Source organism: Lissotriton helveticus, chromosome 8 (assembly GCF_964261635.1).
Source record: "Lissotriton helveticus chromosome 8, aLisHel1.1, whole genome shotgun sequence".
Lineage (NCBI taxonomy): Eukaryota > Metazoa > Chordata > Amphibia > Caudata > Salamandridae > Lissotriton > Lissotriton helveticus.
In genome coordinates this window covers 898,370,624-898,394,185 of record NC_136069.1, presented here as the reverse complement: position 1 = coordinate 898,394,185, position 23,562 = coordinate 898,370,624, and the positions used below count along the sequence as shown (strand labels likewise).

The following is a 23,562-nucleotide window of genomic DNA, read 5'->3' as shown; positions in this document are numbered from 1 at the left end:
CCGAATCCAGCGCCCGTTCGTCCTCTTTTTCTCGTATTTCTCACGGCACTCCTAATGGTCCCCAGTCAGGACCGTAGATCACTCGAGAGAGGTCTGTTCGGAACAAGTGAAGTTCGGATGATCGGCTGCCAGACGAGGGTCTATTGGGCAAGAGCTCTCCCGATCGTTGCAGTCGTTCACTCTGTCGTCGGGACCTCTCCCACTGGATCCACGAGTCGCTGATGGGCCCCACGCTTGGGACGCCAATTGTTAAATTAGAGTTTTGGGTCGGGGACAATCGATATTTGCCCGGCGGTATTGCCTCTGTGACCCTCGAATTGTTTAATAAATGAAGAGGCAGGCGCTGGAGACTGGAAAGCAGGAAACAAGGTTTTTATTCTCTCCGGAGGAGAACACAGCAAAACGGACAGCAGGTATCGTTCTGAGGTGCTCTAACTACATTTCGGAGGCCTGGCCTCTTATACACTGTTTTATGACTTTATTGCAGATTACATATTCATGACAAAGCTTTGATGTATGGAAAGACATTCTCGGAATCTCCCCTTTGCGCCCGTTCCCACACACATTTACAGTTGAAGTCCCCACCCTAGTCACAACAGGTGATGAGTATCGCGCAGCTGGATATTCCGTCAATTCATGGAATGTGGGGGTCGATCGGATCTCATGGGGTGGGGGCTTTGATCAACCCGGGGATCCTTTGATGGGGGAAGCTTTCTATTGTACGGGGAGGGGCAAGGAATGGTATCGGCAGAGCTGGGTGTCGGCCTGGGAACGGGGAAGACAAACGGGCACACGGGGAAAAAGGGGTTTGCATCAAAGGGCCGGGGATCATGAAAGGGAAGAAGGGAGGTGCTGCGTTGGGAGCAGGATGAGGGCCTGAGGCAGAGCCGCGCTGAAGAGGGGTTTATGATTCAAGGCAGGTGCAAGCAGGGGGGGGTTGACCAGCGCTCAGGCTTGGTGAGGGCGAAGGGCTATGTCAGGGGCCAGCGGCATGCAAAAAGGGTTTGTTCTGCTCAGGGCATCTTAAAATGGCGGGTGCGCACGACAAAAGTGTGGCATCAGGGGAAGAGGCAAGATGGCGCAGATAATGTTCACCAAACCGTACTAATTTTCCACAGTGGGGTATGGATGACATTAGTTCTGTTTCAAAGGTAGGACGTGATCCAGTCTAAAGCAGTCCCCTCTATGCCGGCTTCGTAGAGTCTTTGTACCAGAGTGTCATGGTCAACCGTGTGAAAGGCAGCCGAGAGGTCTTCCTCCATTACCATGGAGCTCTTAAGTCCCCAAGCCATTTTTAAATATGAGGCTTGCACATTAACTTCCATGTGATCAAACTAACTTCCCAACGTTTTCAATGTAAAAGCTCTAGGAGACCTTCACATTGTCACTAAAATCTTGAAGTTCAAGAGCCACTCTGGCATTCAGTAAAACCACATTCCATCATCCTTGATGTGCTCTGGTTAGTCTAGTCATTTTGCCTTAATATTGTATTGTTTTTGGTGAATACCATTTTACAGAATTATTTAGGCCATATTGCTGTTCTACGTACAGAATTCTGGCACCTTACAATTAGGATCCACTTTATGAAACAAATACTGTAATCAGGTATATTTTAAAATGGAAAATACTGTTTGTGATCAATGCTATCTCTGCCGCTTATGGCTGCAATGTTGGTTTCATGGAACATATACAGGAGAAGGATCATTAACATTTAACAATTTCTACCCAAAATATAATTTTTCATGTAGTTTAAACCAATCTTGCTTTGCTAAAGTATTGGAAAACGTGTTGAAATATACCATTATTTTGCTATAAGGAACCTGGGGTCCAGTTGTGGCTGCTTCCACACAGTAGAAGACTACCTTTTACAGATCCAATTTTGCCACTGCTCTCTTACTGAGTAAGGCCGACACAAATTGCTCCACTTCTATAAAATTATTTTCAGACTATTATGAACAATCAGGAAAAGCAACTGATTAAACCAAATGAAGAAAAATAAGAAACGCCCATTAATAAAATACCATTGTTTTCCATAAAAAGTGTTAAAAAGGAAAATATACATTACTATACATGGACATTAAGAACTCCTAACTATCACATTGTGTATTATGCCAAATGCCAACAAAATGAGTAGAATAATGGTTTTAACAAGGCACGCTATCAATGTTTTAACTCACCAACAACATTTTCACTGGAAGTAAGTAAATGAGAATCATCCTTTTGTTCTTTTGACAAGAGCGGTGGCAGTGCTCAAAAGCAAACGTCAAATATTCTTCAGCTATGTGGTAACAAAAACAATTTTAGCAAAACAATGTAAGTAAAACAGGCTTACACAATCTGTGAAAATAGAACCATTTAAAGAAACTACAAAATGTTTGCTCTGGTTAAACTACGTTGTGTAAAATCTTCCAACATGATTGGAAAAGTTGGTACAACCACTGTATCTCCGATAGGATCCATAGTTCACCTTCTCTGCATCTGATCCTTCTAAAACATTTTGACTAATCGAAAACCACAGCCACTCTGAGGATGTTTTGTCTGCAGGTGTAGAATGCCAGCATCCCCTACCTACAGCTAGGTCAATCTGCCTCTGTTTTAAGGAAAAACCTTAAAATCAAACTTTCCAAGAACTCATTTGTATTAAGTTTTCTCTCCACAGTATGTGAATGAAGAATTCCAGTTAGTGGTGTTGTCCTGCTGGACTCCAATGGCCAAATTCAAACAGTGAGATTACTGTTTTGCTTGTTGCTTTTTTGCGAACATATCAGAGGTCCAAACGTTATTAAAATTACACTATAATTTCAGGGCTTCGAAGGTGGGGTCTGTGTCCATGTGAATTTCAGGGGTCATGATCTCTATATGTGTTGCAATTAAAACAGAAAATAGGCGTGGAAGAGAAACAAGTTGCAATTATACAAAACAAAACACTCGATTCCTTTAAAGTACAGTAAGAAGAGAAGTATACCAACATTTGAAACAAAAATGTAATTATTAACAGGATTTTGCTTGCTATGTTTGTACTTGAAGGCAGCAGATGCACAACATGTAGTGGGAAGCACAAAGAATAATGCTAATGAGGACTTGATAGATACCTAAGACAAGTAGTGGAAAGCTAGCATAAGACTTGGACTTTCAATTTTTGTGGATCTAGTGCACGTGAACAGTAAGCACATTAGTAAAGTATGTATTGATCAGAGATTTAAATGCTCTTCTGTGTCTGAATGGTTGCATGATAATTATATCAATAATACTACATTAGTATTTTCCAACCAAGTAGTAGGTGAAATTCAGTCATTATAGCACTCTGTGAGTCATCTGTTGCCTCAGAATCCGTAACTCACGCAGCCCCAGCTCTAGAACAGAGATTTAGGCAGAGAAAACTCTGTGTGAGTGAGGCAGCCGCTCTACCCTGTTTCAATGTACACAAAAGAATCTGTTTCCTGTAGCACAGAAGCAGATTAGGAAAAGTACCGTGAATACTACGGCATAAATAGCCAGGTCTTCCACCTTTCAAGAATTATAAAAGTTGGGGGCGGAGCCGGACCGGCGGCCAAGATGGTCGCCCGGGCTCCCGGCTCCGCCGGCTCTCCTCTCCCGCCGCCTGATCCCATCGCCCGCCCCGCACAGCTCCGGTGCCCCCGGGTGTCGGATGGTGCGCTGAGCAGATGCGCCCGACTCCGAGTGATTTTCGTGCCCTGGAAGCGAAGCTACGGACCTCCGTGATTTTGGCCTGTTCGAGCCTTGCAGCCGGGACCCCGCGTGATCTCACAGCCGCCTGGAAGTGCAACGATTACGGCTGCGCGGACCCTGAAGGTACCGGTGAACCGCTATGCTGGTCGACCCGCCCCCAAGAACTTGGCGTCAGTGCTGCCCGTGGAGCGTGAGGGCACGACATATGCTGTCCTTTGGAGCTGGTTTGGTGTCCCCCCCCCCCCAATGGAGTTTGTCATTTACCGACTGCTTTTTGCTACTCTGATGGGACTTTGTTTGGCCTGCGACGCGCTGCCTATACTCCGCATCACATTTCCTTGGAGCTGATTGCGGAGCTGTATCGCTGTTGCACCATCCTGACTGTGGGGGGGGGGGCCCGTCGGGGCTCCCGCGCCACGAAGTGGGGGCGATGCCTCTATTGTGTGCTAACGTTTTGGAACTGTTGACGCCGTCCCCCTTTCTCCGATCCTAGGGCGGGCGGCCCCGACACTGGTCGATGCGGCGTTCTATTGGGGGTCCCTCCTGTGAGTAGTGTTGCACGGTGGTGTGTCCGCATATGACGTTGGTGAAGAGCACAATAGATCGAGGGGAGAGGGATCTTATGCCTCCCGTGCGCTGGAAGGGCGGACCCGGATCTGGATTGCTACAGGGATGAGCCCGTTATCACCGGACTGGGGAAGACAACCTGCCGCTGGTCTCCTTGTTGTGGGACATTGTTCCTGTGGCCCCGGCTCGGCCTTATTGTGCAGGCACTATGGTGAGACCTTGTTTTGACTTTATTTGCGGCGAAAGGGGAGGCTCGTATCTCCTGGTGAAGAGTCTTACTGTGGGTGCCGGACGCTACAAAATGGCCGTCCTTGTTATGCTACGCACTGTTCTCCGGATCGCAGACGGATAAAATGGCGGCGGATGCACTTTGATAACGCAACGGCCTGGAACATTGCAAGACTTCCTGTTCTTTTCCGACCTGGTCTGCCCATTTGATACGATTTTTCTTTGCCTTCTCCCGCTTCCTGACATTTGTGGCATACTTCTGCTCAGGGCTACGTGATTCATGTGCTTCAATGACGTTCTGTTCCCTGTATCATCGTGGGGTGATTTCCATCTTGCTCGGGTAGTTTGAGGGGCTGGGCTGTAATCCTGATTCTAAACTTGTTGCTTCTTGATGATTATTGTCCGCTCTGGTAATATAATGATGACGAGGGGCGGCGGGGGGGGGGGCCGGGGGCCTGTATCGGGGTCCCTCCCTGTTTTCATTTTCCCCTAACGTGGGGTTTTGGTTCATTTTCTCCCTTTTTCTTTGTTTTTCTTTATCTTGTGTGGAATATTGTCTTTTTCCTTTCTCTTTATCTTTCTTCTCTATATTTCGGGTTTAGACATGGGGCGACAGGCACGCTGCTGGGGGGTAGGCCGTAGTCGTATGCAGAGGTGCAGGGTGGGGGGATAGGGGTGGGGTATTTTTGTTTTTCCCTTCTGTTCTATGGCCTTTGTTTTTCTTTTCTAATTTTTGTTTTTCTCCTTTTCTTCTTTTGCTTTCTTTTTCGCGGGTCTGACTAGATGTAACTCGCCGTGCGTTTTTCTGTAGCGGGTGTTTGGGGTATGTTTTATACTGTTTTATTGCACGGCGGGCGGATATTGTTTAGGTGGGGACATGTAATGTTTATTGAATATCCTGTTTCTACGTCCTGATATAATGTCCTGCTTATGGTGATCCTGCAGCGAATATCCTTTTTCATGTGTAACCTTGGCCTTGGTGAGGTCTCATTGTGTGACATCGGATCCTGAATTTCTTTCATTTAAAAAACTCAAACCTTCACTAATCCTGTGGCCATGTTGGTCCTTAGATCTTCTGAATTACAGCATAGATTTATGAGGTGTACCTCCGCATTGCTCCTGTAGTACATTGTTTGTTTATTCTACCTCTGTACCTATGTTCGACCGTGACGGTTGGTGAACTTTGACTGTAATTATCTAATGTCAATAAAGGTTTAAAAAAAAAAAAAAAGAATTATAAAAGTTGGGGACTTCTATCTGTAAGAAGAGTAGCTTGTCATCCAAGGAGAAGCTCCATCATCTGAAATGGGCTTTCAACCCATCTGTATCTGATGGAAGAAAAGAACATCAGGGACATGGGGAACAGGAAAACAGAGGGATCTCTGGTGAAATTATGTTGGTTCCTGAAGAACGAGATTTTAGATTCGCAGTTTTTAAACAAATGTATACTGTTTTGTTAATCGAGTCATGAATGGTTATTAAACAGATGCCAAACGTGACAGTATCAATATGTACGTTTGGATTTAGCCTAATTACAACTTGCAAGTTGCCTACATAATTGTAGAGCAACGACCCAAGCTCCTAATCAGGATTGTGATAAAACAGAGTTAAATCTGAAACAACAAGGAAAGCACAGAGATGTTAGAGAATCTACACATTTGATTTATGAAATTTAATAATCATGGGAAATTCTGTGTACGAACGGTAAGAACTGAATTCAAAGCAACTAAGTTCATTGCATGCAAAGCTCAATGAGATGCTGCTGCAGAAGGTCATGGTCAAAAAGGGGAAAACAGATTTCAGGAGCGAAAGAAATCACACAATGACATCTTCATCAGAAATGTACTTCAAATCTTTGAAAACCGCGATCAACACTGACTCTTTATTGTGCCCTGCTCTAAATGAAGCATAATTAGTACAGAGGATATTGGTTATCATTGTGTATTCATACAACGGAGTTGTGAAAGCCCTTTAAAGCAGTTGAAAGAAAACAGCAATCTACTGATAGGAAAACACTTGTTTAAATTACATTGGTTAGCCCAGGGTTTATTCAAGCCAGCAAAGATTTAAATACGTTAATGTATGTATTCAAGTTTGCATTAATAATGGGCAAATAGTCCTTGAAGAGTTTAGTAGTCAGTCGACTGGCCTGGACCCTGTACATTTACAGGCAGTTATGAGCTGTTCTGTTTTAAGATAGGGGGAGAAGGCTTTAGAGTTGAGTTAATTCGCAGGTCATCCTCACAAATTTAGGCCAATGGGCCAGTGAGACGTTGCTGAACATACTTTAATAGCAAAGAGCTGCAAGTCCTTCAGAGAGTCTGGGGTGAACCTTGAGGTGGTCTCATGAGAGGTGGTCATGGTCGCCTTGGATTAGACTGAGGTAGTCTTCACGTTTTTGATGCTATAATAAGAACAGGTATATTAGAGATGATTAAACTCGTACACACATTACTAAGGTAGGTCAATTGTAGGCAGTTATTCAGATTTGAAATAGTATGGGGAAAACTAATTTTGGACCAAACCATCAAAGAACTTGCACAGCATTATGATGGCTATGCCAAAGTTTTGGCACATCTAAAGTCGCACAAAATATTTAGGGAGGTGAATATAAACAGCAAACAAGATTCTGAATTGGTGCACTCCTGGTATACACACCCTGCTACCTGGGGCGTGATAGCCAAAACCAGGGAAGCCCTGGGTGGCATGCAAATATCAAAAGAAAATACAGAAGAACACACGGAATTCCAAAAGCATGAAATGCATTCAAATGATAGACTTTTTTGTTTGTTGCAAAGTTGAAGTTGTATTGCATGTGCTTTTTTATTTTCCACCGTTATTCACATTCCTTGATCAAACATGTCTGCTGCCTGGCTATTACGTCCTGATCATTTCAATGCATTTCATGCTTTTAGACATCTGTGTGTGCTTTAGTATTTTCTTTTGACATCAAAGAACTTGGTAGGGATTAGTGAGGTCACAAGAGTTATCCTTACTGACTGAAAGAAGAGTGTACCAGCAAAGACTTTGGTTTCAACTGCAGGTAGCAACTGAGATAAAGGATGGACTTTAGCTGGTCTGGTCGAGACCCTGATAAAACCAATTTACCTGCATAAAAAGCCAGGCGTTGTTGAGCAAGGCAGACTCTTGAACAATTCTTGGATCCAAGCCGCCTCTTAGTACTGAATGCTAGCTCAGTGAGTGGACTTGAAGCTGAAGACATGAATGTAGAGAACTAGCATTCTACCCAGCCTGGATCGTAGGAAATCGCTTTGCTCAAGGGCATGTGAAAGAAAACACTGTATATTTTTTGTAGAACTATTGGCCTACATTTCTAAAGAAAACAAGCCAACTATCTAAATGCCAGGAGGAGATTTTTGGGGAATTTTGGGGGTGCCCCATTAATCCAGGAGTAAATAGCATTGCTAAGTCAATAAAGCCTATGCACCTAAATAAGTCCACTTACCTACCCAATCTTATCACTATCTCAGCTCATTAGCAAACACTCTGTTTAGAAGTACCAAGATTAAGTACAAAATTAATCGTTGTGAAGAGCAGCAATTGCTCTTTGGAAGTCTATGCCTGCTGCATTAAGAACCGAATCACTGCCTATGTTCTTCAGAAATCATTTAAAATCCCTTTTTGGTATTATCTGACGTAAGAGTGACTCCTGTTTGTTCCATTACTAACGCTTATTGTTAGAAATTAGATTTTTGGGAGGCTAGGGCATGTGCCAAAGCCAGGCAGAAACCACCATTCTAGTCAGGATAAGGGAGTTACACTCCTAAAATAACACCTGCTCGCCCTCTTGGTAGCTTGGCACGAGCAGTCAGGCTTATCTTAGAGGCTGTGTGTAAAGCATTTGCACATAACCAACAGTAATACAGTGTAAGCACTACAAAAGGACACCACACCAGTTTAGAAAAATATCCAATATTTTTATGTACTTAAGACAAGACCAAACATGATAAAATCCACAATAGAGTACTTGAAAATCTTCGGTCATCAAAATATGCTTGAAAAATAGTTCCTTGAGGTCGATAGCTCCGTCAGGGGCTATCACGGCGTCATGAGCAAACAAATCCAAACAGTTTTGGCTGGGTCAGCTACCGTGTTGGGAAGACCCGCAAACAGTACCTTTTTAGAAATGCAGGGCGTCGGCGACCCCTCGTTGGGCTTCCGAAAGCACGGCGTCCGCAGGCGTCTGTTCCGGAGGCCAGTGCAGGAGTCGGCGGGGCCCTCAAAGTCACACACGTTGCAGATCGAACTCCTCTCAGTAGAAGTCAGGAGCGCTGCGTCGGGTGCTGCAGTGTGACATACTTATATAAATAGGGGGGTTTTGTCCTACGGGTCCTGGCTGGACAATAACATTAGTAAAGAGAAAAGAGAGGTGCCAGGGCTCGAATTTGAAACACCAAAACTTATTTATTCAGCTGGTGTAAACCTTCCTTTCAACGATTCAGGAGGCTATGTATTTGTCATCTGTTACCGTATTCAAAATATACTCAATCTTATACAATTTTCAGAGTGAGAAAACATTCCTTAAGCTGTGGAAACAGTTTAAACACATTTTTACATCCATTACAATACTTTCATTATAATCAAAAACAAAACAAAGCAGAAAAAATTCTTCATCAATATTTACATACAAAACTTTTTGGTACATAAAATAAAGAACGGCGAATCATGTACACCTAGGTTCATTCGGGTACATTTGATTGTGAATACATTGCCCTATTTAATTTATGCGTCTCTTTTAGACAGCCAGATAGCCGACGAGTTTCCAAACCCTTCTCTCTAATCAATGGGGTTCTTCATCAGGGCTGGGCTGTGTACCTGTGGTGTAAGATTTAAGGGACATTTAGTATCTCCTTCTCTCTAAATCTATATCATCTATTATATGAACAGGCGAAGCCTTTACATTGATTTTACCTGGTTTCGCATTATTCTTGGGCGATGTTTTTCTGAGCGGGGCATCAAGTAAAACTTAAATTTTTCACCACTACCTAGAAAAAGTGAGGGTAGGCAAAAGTTGTAAATTTTTGGGCTTATATCTTTACTTGTTACCTTCACTACATTTATAGAGCACTGGCACTTACTTTTATGTCTGTTCGTGTGGTCCTTCACTACGTCAATATCACCATGTTTAAAAATTTGGCTGCGCGTTCCGCGGTGCTAGTTTGTCTGTAAGTCAGAAATTAAATATCAATTCATGTTCGGAAATGCTGTGTGACTGTGTATACGTGCATTCTCTGTTCTGCTTACTTGTGCGTATAGCGGTGGAAGACCCAAGCGTTGCTATGTTTCTGCCTGGTTGCGCTATTACCACTCGACGATAATTCAAGTTTCTAAAAGAAAGTAGGGAGGGGGGGGCACAACAATGGTTGCCATTACTCTGCGGTCAAATTTCTTTAAGTTTAGAGCTTCGGTTCGGTAACCGAAGAGAAGCTTACCCTGATTAGTGTCTTTAGGCGCCGCAAATTGGGGTCTGCACGCCGCGTAAATCTCACTCCGTTTGTTAATCTCCTGGGCGGATTACCACGCTCGGCGAGGTGCGGTTTCCCATTTACATATGCTGCTAAGCATTGTGGGATATGTAGTTTTGACGGATTTTCCGCATGTTTTTTTAAAGAAGGAAAGGTTTCTGAAGGTGGTCATTATTATAAGTGCAGTGCTCTAATTCTGATTTTCTCAAAGTGTATGGTTTGGAAGGTGGGGTTCACAGAGGGCTCAGTAATTGGACCTTTGTAGTTCGGACATTTCGTTCAGGCCATCCATCACACAATTATACTTTAAAATTAGATATGCTTCTTTTTGAAGTAACATGGCATCGATGTTTCCTCCTCTTGGGGGGATTTTCATGGCTTGCAAGATTGTCCATTTAAAATCTGTCTCATTGTGATTTAGTTCAACAAAGTGCTGGACCATGGGTGCGGACAGCACTTTGTTTTTGATTCTTGATCTGTGTTGAGCTATTCGCTGATTAGCTCTCTGTGTGGTTTTCCCTATGTACAACTTGGGACAAGGGCACATTACTGCGTATATGACGTTGGTCGTTTTGCAGTTTGAGAATCCTTTGTGTATCCATTTTGTATTATTGAATAGGAATTCTTCACCTTCCATTGTATTGGGGCAAGAGACACACGAACCACATTTATGGTGGCCTGTTACAGGAGGTAGTCTCCATAGCGTACGTAAATCGGTTTTTGCTTGACTGATGCCCAGGTCGGCTCTGACTATATGTTGCGCAATACTTCTGTTCTTTTTTAGGGCAAACAATGGCTCCTCCATTGGGACTTCTGAATTCTTGATTAGATGCCAATTTCTTCGAATAATTGATTTCAACTTGTTCGTATAGGGCCCGAACGTGGTGACACATATCGGCCTTTCGAGGGGTTTGATTTCTTTCATAGAGTTCAATAACTCCTCCCTTGGTGTGTTCCATGCCCGTGTGGTGGCATGTTTCAAAAGTTTATGAGGATAGCCTCTCTGTTGCAGTTGGTCACTTAGTATTTTAGAGTGGATCAAAAAATCTTCCTTCCTAGAACAGTTCCTGCGGATTCTCAACATTTGTCCGTACGGCAAGTTGGATTTTAGGCTTTTGGGATGGTAACTTGCATAATGCAAGATCGTGTTCTTATCAGTCTCTTTACGATGCAAGGTAGTTGTCAATTTGTTTTCACAGGGAAAAACCACTACATCAAGGAAAGTCAAAGATGTTTTACTAGATGTTACTGTGAATTTTATATCCGGATGTCTGGTGTTTAACCACTGATGGAATTGGGCAAGCATTTCTTCAGACCCTTTCCATTGGCACCAGATATCATCAATGAAACGATACCAATTGGTGATGTTCTGTAGAAAGGGGTTGTTCCGGTAGATGTAACGCTCCTCGTACAGGGCCATGAAATTCACAAAAGCTTGACTGAACCTCCCGGGAGACCTATCGTCTCCGGGTGCGATTCATTATTGGAACCGCTGGCGAAGTACGTGGATGTATTCCTAAAGCCTTTTCTACCCGAAGTAAAATCATACTTGAAAGACACAAGGGACTTTATCAATAAGATAGAAGGGACCCCATTTGATGGGGATCAAGAAATGATGGTATCCTTTGATGTCACCAGCCTATACACTCAAATACCCCAGCAGGAGGGACTTGAAGCAATGGAGTATTACCTTGAGACACGACCCAGACCACATAGAGTCCCCACAAACTTTATTATTGACTTGGCGAGAATAGCACTCAAAAGGAATTACTTCCGGTTCTTGGACACGTTCTACGTGCAGGTGAAGGGCACCGCCATGGGGTGTCCTTATGCCCCAGAAATGGCGGTGCTTTTCATGGCCCTGTACGAGGAGCGTTACATCTACCGGAACAACCCCTTTCTACAGAACATCACCAATTGGTATCGTTTCATTGATGATATCTGGTGCCAATGGAAAGGGTCTGAAGAAATGCTTGCCCAATTCCATCAGTGGTTAAACACCAGACATCCGGATATAAAATTCACAGTAACATCTAGTAAAACATCTTTGACTTTCCTTGATGTAGTGGTTTTTCCCTGTGAAAACAAATTGACAACTACCTTGCATCGTAAAGAGACTGATAAGAACACGATCTTGCATTATGCAAGTTACCATCCCAAAAGCCTAAAATCCAACTTGCCGTACGGACAAATGTTGAGAATCCGCAGGAACTGTTCTAGGAAGGAAGATTTTTTGATCCACTCTAAAATACTAAGTGACCAACTGCAACAGAGAGGCTATCCTCATAAACTTTTGAAACATGCCACCACACGGGCATGGAACACACCAAGGGAGGAGTTATTGAACTCTATGAAAGAAATCAAACCCCTCGAAAGGCCGATATGTGTCACCACGTTCGGGCCCTATACGAACAAGTTGAAATCAATTATTCGAAGAAATTGGCATCTAATCAAGAATTCAGAAGTCCCAATGGAGGAGCCATTGTTTGCCCTAAAAAAGAACAGAAGTATTGCGCAACATATAGTCAGAGCCGACCTGGGCATCAGTCAAGCAAAAACCGATTTACGTACGCTATGGAGACTACCTCCTGTAACAGGCCACCATAAATGTGGTTCGTGTGTCTCTTGCCCCAATACAATGGAAGGTGAAGAATTCCTATTCAATAATACAAAATGGATACACAAAGGATTCTCAAACTGCAAAACGACCAACGTCATATACGCAGTAATGTGCCCTTGTCCCAAGTTGTACATAGGGAAAACCACACAGAGAGCTAATCAGCGAATAGCTCAACACAGATCAAGAATCAAAAACAAAGTGCTGTCCGCACCCATGGTCCAGCACTTTGTTGAACTAAATCACAATGAGACAGATTTTAAATGGACAATCTTGCAAGCCATGAAAATCCCCCCAAGAGGAGGAAACATCGATGCCATGTTACTTCAAAAAGAAGCATATCTAATTTTAAAGTATAATTGTGTGATGGATGGCCTGAACGAAATGTCCGAACTACAAAGGTCCAATTACTGAGCCCTCTGTGAACCCCACCTTCCAAACCATACACTTTGAGAAAATCAGAATTAGAGCACTGCACTTATAATAATGACCACCTTCAGAAACCTTTCCTTCTTTAAAAAAACATGCGGAAAATCCGTCAAAACTACATATCCCACAATGCTTAGCAGCATATGTAAATGGGAAACCGCACCTCGCCGAGCGTGGTAATCCGCCCAGGAGATTAACAAACGGAGTGAGATTTACGCGGCGTGCAGACCCCAATTTGCGGCGCCTAAAGACACTAATCAGGGTAAGCTTCTCTTCGGTTACCGAACCGAAGCTCTAAACTTAAAGAAATTTGACCGCAGAGTAATGGCAACCATTGTTGTGCCCCCCCCTCCCTACTTTCTTTTAGAAACTTGAATTATCGTCGAGTGGTAATAGCGCAACCAGGCAGAAACATAGCAACGCTTGGGTCTTCCACCGCTATACGCACAAGTAAGCAGAACAGAGAATGCACGTATACACAGTCACACAGCATTTCCGAACATGAATTGATATTTAATTTCTGACTTACAGACAAACTAGCACCGCGGAACGCGCAGCCAAATTTTTAAACATGGTGATATTGACGTAGTGAAGGACCACACGAACAGACATAAAAGTAAGTGCCAGTGCTCTATAAATGTAGTGAAGGTAACAAGTAAAGATATAAGCCCAAAAATTTACAACTTTTGCCTACCCTCACTTTTTCTAGGTAGTGGTGAAAAATTTAAGTTTTACTTGATGCCCCGCTCAGAAAAACATCGCCCAAGAATAATGCGAAACCAGGTAAAATCAATGTAAAGGCTTCGCCTGTTCATATAATAGATGATATAGATTTAGAGAGAAGGAGATACTAAATGTCCCTTAAATCTTACACCACAGGTACACAGCCCAGCCCTGATGAAGAACCCCATTGATTAGAGAGAAGGGTTTGGAAACGCGTCGGCTATCTGGCTGTCTAAAAGAGACGCATAAATTAAATAGGGCAATGTATTCACAATCAAATGTACCCGAATGAACCTAGGTGTACATGATTCGCCGTTCTTTATTTTATGTACCAAAAAGTTTTGTATGTAAATATTGATGAAGAATTTTTTCTGCTTTGTTTTGTTTTTGATTATAATGAAAGTATTGTAATGGATGTAAAAATGTGTTTAAACTGTTTCCACAGCTTAAGGAATGTTTTCTCACTCTGAAAATTGTATAAGATTGAGTATATTTTGAATACGGTAACAGATGACAAATACATAGCCTCCTGAATCGTTGAAAGGAAGGTTTACACCAGCTGAATAAATAAGTTTTGGTGTTTCAAATTCGAGCCCTGGCACCTCTCTTTTCTCTTTAGCAGTGTGACATACAGCGGTGCAGTGCCCTCAGGTCGTGGTGCGAGCAGCGGCTCAGTGATGGCATCGTCGGTGAGACCAGGGTCCCGGTGCAAAGTGAATTAGGTGTTCGTCGTGGTGCTGGAAGTTCGCGGTGCACGCAGCGGCGTCATCGGCTGACGAACTGGAATCAATGGGGCCGGCTTAGGTAGGCCAAGGCTGTGGTGCGAGATGGGAGCGGTGCATCATGTAACTTTACGAGTGTTACCCTTGAATCACGGAACAAGCAGCAGCATATATTTTGGAATGGGGCGTCGTCGTCGCGGATACCAAGGCGCCGTTGTGAAGCGAGGCTGTGCTGTGCCCACGGGTTGAGGTGCGAGCAACGGCTCGGTGGCGGCGTCAGCAGGCGTCATCGTTGAGACCAGAGTGGCGGTGCCCTCTGCAGTGCCATCAGGACACGGAGTCGGCAGCGTATTCGTAGACCTCATCTGGTTGCTTACCTTCTGTTGCAGCACAAAGCACAGTTCCCAGTGCTGAGGGCAGAAGAGCTTTAAGTTTTTGCGGTTCCTGAGACTTCTTGAACAGGGGGCAAGCTCTACCTCAAGACCTTGGAGAAACTCACAAAAGTATATTCCAGAAAGTTCAGTCCTTTCACTGTCCAAGACAGAAGCAGCCACTCTAGGCCAACACAGCAAAGCACACAGCAATGTGGTAGTTCCTCCCACAGCTTCTCCGGCTCTTCTTCTTGGCAGTCTTCATGGTCCAAAAGAGTTCTAAAGTTCAGGGGTCTGGGCCCCAATATTTATATCCTAAAATCCTTTGATCTCTTAGGCAGAGAGTGTCTGTGCCCAGCTAGAACCAGTTCTGCCTTCTCTGGTGTGACTTCCTGGCAGGAGGTGGAGACGGCATGGTCAGAGGCAGACCAGGCCTTTTGAGGTGCAAGAAAATCTCTTCCCCCACTGCAGCCCAGGTCTATTCAGCCCTTTCCTGACACACCTAGACTATCTGGAGCCACTCCTGCTGCCCAGCCTTCTGTCATCCAAAACCCAGATAGGCAATCCACATTCCAGCAAAGGCACACGGGATGACGGAGCAAGAAAACACCTACTTTCTAAAAGTGGTATTTTCAAACACAGAATGTAAAAATCACCTTCACTAAAAGATGCATCTTTAGATTCTGAGTTCAGGCATACTAAACTTTATTTTCCTACCTAATTCCCCGGACCAGTTATGTCTGTAAGATGTTATAAACAAACTCCCCATTCTGTCCTATGGGAATAGATAGCATTGCAATAGCGAAAAACGAAATTGGCCGTAATTCACTATCAGGAGATGCCACACACTCACACACCAGGGCATGTCCTAGCTTTCACATACACTGCACCCTGCCCACAGGGGTGAATTAGGCCTATCTTAGGGGTGGCTGACATGTAAGGGAAGGTGAGGGATCTGGCATGTGTGTGCACTGGCCAAGTTGACATGGCAGTTACACACTGCGTGCAGACTTCGCAATGGTGTGACTGAGGACATTTCTGGGCTACTCACGCGGGTGGCACAATCAGAGCTGCAGGCCCACTAGTAGTATGTGATTTACAGGCCCTGGCACACTCAGTGCACTTTACTAGGGACTAACAAGTAAATCAAATATCCAATCATGTAAATACTATCCATAACACAATTTACCACAGGAGCACTTGTACTTTACCACTGATCAGCAGTGAGAAAAGTGCTCAGACACACTACGCCAGCAAAAACAGAGTCAAAACCGGGAGGTCAGAAAGCAAAAACTCTAACGCTTATCTTAATCCCTGGCTTCCAGTTTACTGCAAATTATGTGAGCATTATCAATCAATCAATCATGCCATTTGTATAGCGCACTATTCACCCGGGAGGGTCTCAAGGCGCTTGGGGGGAGGGGTATGCTACTGCTCGAACAGCCAGGTCTTGAGTTGTTTCCTGAAGGCGAGATGGTCCTGGGTCAGCCGAAGGTGGATGGGGAGGGAGTTCCAAGTCTTGGCAGCCAGGTAAGAGAAGGATCTTCCTTCGGGCGGTGGCTCTTTGGATGCGTGGTACGGCTGCGAGGGCGAGGCTGGTGAACCGTAGCTGGCGGGTGGGCGTGTAGAAGGTCAGGCGGTCGTTGACGTACTTGGGGCCCAGGTCGTGGAGGGACTTGTGTGCGTGGGTGAGGAGCCGGAACGTGATCCTCTTGTCGACGGGGAGTCAGTGCAGGTTCCTCAGGTGGCTGGAGATGTGGCTGCGTCGGGGGACATCCAGGATGAGTCGGGCGGAGGCGTTCTGGATGCGCTGGAGTCTTTTCTGTAGCTTGGCTGTGGTTCCGGCGTAGTGGGCGTTTCCGTAGTCCAGTCGGCTGGTGACGAGTGCCTGGGTGACAGTCTTCCTGGTCTCGGTCGGGATCCAGCGGAAGATCTTGTGAAGCATACGCAGGGTGTTGAAGCACGATGAGGAGACGGCGTTGACTTGTCTGGTCATCGAGAGGGAGGGGTCCAGGATGAAGCCCAGGTTGCGTGCGTGGTCGGTTGGCTTGGGTGCGGTGCCCAGGGCTGGGGGCCACCAGGAGTCGTCCCAGGCGGAGGGCGAAGATCCCAGGATGAGGACTTCCGTCTTGTCCGAGTTCAGTTTCAGGCGGCTGTCCTTCATCTACTCTGCGACGTCTTTCATCCCTTCTTGTAGGCAGGTTCTGGCGGTGTCGGGGTCTCTGGTGAGGGAGAGGATCAGCTGGGTGTCGTCGGCGTAAGAAATGATGTTGAGGTTGTGCTGGCGTGCGATGGCTGCGAGAGGTTTCATGTAGATGTTGAAGAGGGTGGGGCTGAGTGAAGATCCTTGCGGGACGCCGCAGATGACTTCGGTGGCCTCGGAGCGAAACGGGGGGAGGCGGACTCTTTGTGTTCTTCCGGCGAGGAACGAGATGATCCACTCCAGTGCCTTCTCTTGGATACCGATGTTGCTGAGGCGCTGGACTAGGGTGCGGTGGCAGACCGTGTCGAACGCAGCGGAGAGGTCCAGGAGGATGAGGGCCACTGTTTCCCCCTTGTCGAGCAGGGTCCAGATGTCGTCGGTGGCTGCGATGAGGGCAGTCTCGGTGCTGTGGTTGGCTCTGAAGCCGGACTGCGAGGGGTCGAGGGATCCGTTCGTCTCGAGGAAGGCGGTCAGCTGTCTGTTGACGATCTTCTCGATGACTTTAGCAGGAAAAGGGAGGAGCGAGATGGGGCGGAAGTTTTTTAGATCGGTGGGGTTCGCTGTAGGTTGCTTCAGGAGGGCGCTGATCTCGGCGTGCTTCCAGCTCTCCGGGAAGGTGGCGGTGTTGAAGGAGGCGTTGATGATGTTCCGGAGTTGGGGTGCGATGGTGGAGTCGGCCTTGTTGAAGACGTGGTGTGGGCAGGGGTCGGTCGGTGATCCGGAGTGGATGGTGTTCATCGTGCAGGCTGTGTCTTCGGTGGTCACCGTGGTCCAGGTGCGAAGGGTGGCGGTGGGGGGGCGTTGGTTCGACGGTTGGGTGCGTGGGTGGGGCACCGAAGCTGTTGTGGATGTCGGCGATCTTGCGGTGGAAGAACAAGGCGAGGGAGTCGCAGAGGTCTTGTGACGGAGTGATTTCGTTGGTGCCGGGGTTGGAGAACTCCTTGACGATAGTGAAGAGCTCTTTGCTGTCGTGGGCGTTGTTGTCCAGTCGTTCCTTCAGGGATTTCCTCTTGGTGGTGCGGATGAGCTGGTGGTGCTTGCGGGTAGCGTGTTTGAGGGCGGTCATGTTGTCGGTGGTCCGGTCGAGGAGCCAGGCTTTCTCGAGGTTGCGGCAGGTCTTCTTGGAGTCCTTGAGGTTGTCGGTGAACCAGGATGCCTTCTTGCTTCTGGGTCTGCTGGGAGGGTTCTTTAGTGGCGCGAGGTCGTCGGCGCAGGCGGTCAGCCACTGTGTGAAGTTACGGGCTGCTTCGTTGGGGTCCGTTGTGTTGGCGGGTGGGCTCTGGCTGAGGGAGGTGGTGAGCTGGTCTGCGGTGATCTTGCTCCAATTCCTGTGAGGTACCTGTTGCGGGTGGTGGTGGGTCGTGGATCTTTTGAAGCTGAAGTGGACGCAGCTGTGGTCGGTCCAGTGGAGTCCGGTGGCGTGGCTGAAGGTGATGTACTTGCTGGAAGAGAAGATTGGATCAAGCGTGTGGCCGGCGTAGTGGGTGGGGGTGTTGACCAGTTGCTTGAGTCCGAGGTTGGCGAGGTTTTCCAGCAGGGCGGTGGTGTTGCGGTCCTTGTTGTTCTCCAGGTGGAAGTTGAGGTCCCCGAGGAGGATGTAGTCAGTGGAGGGGAGGGCGTGCGGGCTGATGAAGTCTGTGATGTCTTCGCTGAATTGTGTGCGTGGTCCCGGGGTTCTGTAGACGAGGGTGCCTCTGAGGGTCGTCTTAGGGTCGGTGTGAATCTGGAAGTGGAGATGTTCGGCTGCGGCGAAGGAGTCGTTGGCGTCGGTCGTGATGCGGATGGTGTTCCTGTGGACGATGGCGATGCCACCTCCGGTCTGGTTGATGCGGTCCCTCCTGATGATCTTGTACCCGTCCGGAATGGCGATGGCGATGTCGGGTGCAGAGGAGGCGTTCATCCAGGTTTCCGTGAGGAAGGCGACGTCCGGTGATGTAGCGTCAAGGAGGTTCCAGAGTTCCACGGCGTGTCTGTGGACGGAGCAGGTGTTGATCAGGATGCACTTGAGGTGGTTGCTGCTGGTGTTTGTCTTGGCGGGTGCGGGGCAGGTTCGTAGGCAGGTGAACTTGCAGGTGCAGCAGGTGAAGGGTCCGTGGGTGCGTCTCGGGGTGGCTCGGCAGCAGGCGTGGGTCCGGCCGGCATAGAGTGCGTTGAGAGTGGCGGCGCCGTAGGTCAGTCGGGTCGTCTTGCCTCGGCGGGGAGGGCAAGGGGTCCTGGCGCTGGGAGCGGGCCAGGCGCGGACGGGCGCAGACGGGCTTACCTTTGGCGCTCAATCGGCGCTCAATCGGCGTTCCCGCTGGGCGCGTCCGCTGCGCGGTCGCTCTGGGGGCATCATAAGTAAGGAGCCGGGAGGGAGGAGCAGCTGGGTGGCGGGAGCGGGGCAGCGAATGGAATCACAGGGGGGGGGGGCCGCAGGGAGGCAGCGGCGGGAAATTCCAAGAAGCAGCGGGCAGCGGGAAATTCCCAGTAGCAGCGGGAAATTCCCAGGAGCAGCGGGCAGCGAGCGAAGGAATCTGCAGGCAGGAGGCGGCAAAGGCAGGCAGGAGCGGCAGCAGTGAGTGGGGCGACCAAGCCCTGTGGAGGGCTGAGCGGTTCTATTCACATGAATGCTTTGAAACTGTTCAGATGTAAAGTGCACCAATGTGGTCAGTGGAGGAGCACTATATAAAACTGTTAAATAGAAAACATCTGTGAGTGTTTATGTAAATCCTGGGTTTTGTTCAAAATATTTTCACCTTGCCAGCTCAACCTCAAGCCCTTCAATAGAATGTTAAAAGGAAGTTGCTGTGTAAAATAAAAACTGGTCACACTTGGCAGCTACGTTCATGCACAAATTCTCACAAGCAAAAATGGATAGCAAATGTACAGAACACATACACATTCACTCTTTGCAATGACAATTTGATTTGTTTTTGTTTTGCTTTATTCCCTGGAATATATGCAGTTTGGGAACAAAGAAGTGAAGCTGTTCGATCATTTCACATGTTGAGCTCTGAACTTTTAAATTAGCTTGAATGTATTTATACTGCACCAGAGACAATGAATTTTGCAAATTAATCTTTGTAATTGGAACATTTGGGTTTTGTGTTACAGATTAGTTACAGCAGTATTCAGACACTAAAAAACAGACAGACTGCTCATGCCTCTTAAATTTTTTGTGACTTTTGGGAAGACGGGTTTCTCCCTAACTGCACAACCAATGATATTAGATGCTGTGTTATAATTGGTGAGAAAGCTAAATTTAGTTTCCGAAGAATGACTCTTGCATTCCTTCCTCTCGCTCTCTGCCCAGTTTTTAACAAAGATTTATACACTTCCTTCTTGTTATTGTATTTCGAAAGGGTTTTGTGTAAAAAACTGAAGGCCACATTTTGTGCTTCAAACCTACAAAAGAGTCCAAGAAATAAAATGACTGGTTGAGGTACTTGCCATGAAATTATATGACCCCTAATGGGAAAAAACAAGCCTTGGCAAAGCCAATTGGTACTGCCTTTTGTGACCTATTGGCTTTGGCAATACTTTTTTTTCACACTGCACAACATCCTTGATCATGCATGCAAATGAGTGGCAAGAAAACCCAACCAATGGTAAGCAATTGGCATGCTCCAAGAGCCTCTTTGTTTTTGCCAATATATGCCACAATATGCCTCGCCACAAATAGACATATATTCTCTGTCCATTAGGCTTGATGTAAAAAGAGACATGTTGAAGACTACTGGTATATCAGTAAAATGTATGCCTAACACATATAAATCCATGAATGACACACAGCAATCCATGAAAGCATGAAAAAGGTACACTGCAACTATGTTCAGGGGTTTTTAAATGACTTTCTGACATTGTATGCCCGAAAACAAAGCTACACTGATTATGCATAACAACCTAACTTAGCTGACTAGTCGACCGACAAAAATCGAAATTATGAGCTGGTATGTTTGCAGAAGATCTAAGATTCCCTTATGAACAATGTGATACATAAAGTTGCTGTATTGCAACACATGATGGGGTTGAAGCAAAACAGTTCAAGACAACTTGTAAAGATCATGCAATAAGATGGCAAGAAGCTGTTGATTGTTCTATTTTCCAACTCACTCTGGGATTGCTAATAACTCACAGGCAATTTTAGATTTTCATACACAGATGTGTGTGCTAGAGGCAGTGCTCAATTGGAATATGGACTGTGCCACCTACTCTCAAGTGGATAGCACCCTATCATGTATTTGATACCAAAAGGTTTACAGAGTGTTTGCCTTGTTCACATACCTTGTGTGAAATCGCTGTCAAACATAGCCTTCCGCCCAACATAGTACTTGAATGTCAATCTCTGTGCCATAGTGTATTCATCTTTCAAATTTGAGCTGTCAATAGCTCTAATTAAAGGTTTACACAAGTGAAGCTTATTGATCTGCAAGAAGAGAAATGTTGACGTTTAAGCATAGTGTTTAACAAGTCAAAAAGTACAATAAATGTGTGAAAAAAGAAGAAACCGTCACTCAGAACAGGTTCATACCTTAAAGTAAATCTTGAACAGCTGATTCACCAGGAACAACATTCCCCACTTTTTGGAGTCATCGATGCCAGCTCGACTGTTAGAAAAAAAAATTAGACTGTCAAATATGATACATATTTCACATTTTGTATAAAATAAACAGCATACAGTACTAAAAACAATTGAGAAAACCCACATTAATCAGTGCTTCTTTTAATCCTCCTTAGACTGTAACATTTACTTATTCCATACATAACTATTTGTTTAGACTACATGGAAGGCTGCAATATTTGAATAAAAACCTGCCTCTTATTTACGTATTAGTCTAGTAGTAGTATCTCTAGGCACCTGTAATAAAAAATGAGAAGGGTATATTATTAAAATAACCTGCTATAGTTAAGTTGTAACGTTATGATGCCTCCTGTCAAAGCCAGTATGAAAGGCAGGTCATGGTACAGAAGTACAACTGCTGTGAGAGCCAACTTTTTAGATCTTCTGAACTAAGTTCTCTGAAATAAGCAGTCAGTATAAGAAAGGAGATATTTGTTGAACTATATATATTTTCCATTGTTAAAGTTCAATACATGAAAGCAAGTCAACAAGTCAAAGATGCTTTATTCGAGTTTTTTCCTCATAAAAGCAGATACAATCACAGTTATAAAAAAAATCATACAAATCCAACAATTAAAATTAGACTTGAAAATAGATCAAACATTATAAAACATGAAGAAACCATAATGACAAATAAATTCACAGTTTAAAAGAATTACAAAAAATAAAAATATTCAAGTATTAAAATACGGACAATCTTAAAATGCAAAAAACAATCAGCTGCCTAGGGTCTTCTGTCTTATATTCCAGGCCCATCCTGAAAATTTGGCTGTAGCTATAATTAAGGGCAGTAAAGTGCTGGAACGTATAATTCTTAGAGCTACATCGCTACTAGTGGTACCAAGATTCTCAGACGCCGGAGATAACCAAATACGTCTCGGTTCAGCATAAAACTTGCAAGCAAATAGGAAATGGCCAATTGTTTCTTTATGTACTCCACAAACAGGGCAATTGCTATTCAATGAGCCTCCCCACCTGCCTGTTAAAGTTCTAATGGGGAGGGCGCCCACTCTAATTTGAAAGAAGAGCTTCCTGTCCCGAGGTGTGGTTATGGCATCCCAATAAAGCTCTAGACTGGGGTACAGTTTTGCTTCTAAAAAACCTCCTGTCATAGATAAGGCATTAGCGCCTCTCCAATTTCAAATTGCCACATTCTCCCAATATATTTCTTTTAAGGCTTTTTTCGAGGGGAATGCAGCACCTGTCGGGTTATCCCAAAGCGTTTGAAGGCCGAGTTCGCCCAACGTCACTCTAAGAACATTCAGCCAACCAATTTTGTGGAACACATCCGCTTTAATTATGTCTAAAAACCCCTCAGCATAAGGAGAGAGCTCAGGAGTAGTCCAGAGCCTTCTCCAATATAAAATAGTGCGAAGTCTAGCCAGGTCTACTACCGCCTTCCTTCCCAGATCGTACCCGAGTGGGAGCAATGGAGTACCTCTAGGAAGACCGGTGATGCTCCTAAAAAACTTGTTTTCCGATAATTGTAAGGACTGTAGTTTCTCGAAGCCCCACAGCTCAGCACCATATAATGCGGAGCCGAGGGCCTTGGCCTCATAGACCTGCAATGCCGGTTTGATTGGTTTGGTACTAGATTTTCTATGCTCTGGACTAAGGGCACCAGCCAGTTGTCTGACGCAAGACTGCGATGTCTACATGCTGGGACCATCTGAGATCATTAGATACATAGATACCTAGATACATAAAGGCATTGACTGTCTCTAAGGGGCGATCATTCATTACTAGCTTAGATCTAAAACTACGGTGAGAATTAAAAGTCATAAGCTTAGTTTTAGCCATATTAACTTCTAGGCCATGCTCCATACAAAATTGATCGAAAATAAGTAATGCACGCTGTAAACCACTTGGAGTCTTTGATAAAATCAAGGTATCATCAGCGAACATTAAAATCGGTGTCTTTGGACT

The 23,562-nt window shown here is 45.4% G+C and overlaps 1 protein-coding gene across 4 annotated transcripts in view; it reads right to left on the bottom strand.

The window, feature by feature from the left end:
* Positions 1-23,562, bottom strand: part of PCID2 (PCI domain containing 2) — a 339,645-nt gene that overhangs the window by 67,163 nt on the left and 248,920 nt on the right. For all 4 annotated transcript variants that reach the window (XM_078657682.1, XM_078657681.1, XM_078657679.1 and 1 more), the window contains 3 exons: positions 21,547-21,622; positions 21,300-21,441; positions 2,178-2,278 (listed from right to left, as the gene is read on the bottom strand). In XM_078657682.1, coding sequence (XP_078513808.1) covers positions 2,178-2,278; positions 21,300-21,441; positions 21,547-21,622 — 319 coding nt within the window. The remainder of the gene's footprint in view (positions 1-2,177; positions 2,279-21,299; positions 21,442-21,546; positions 21,623-23,562) is intronic.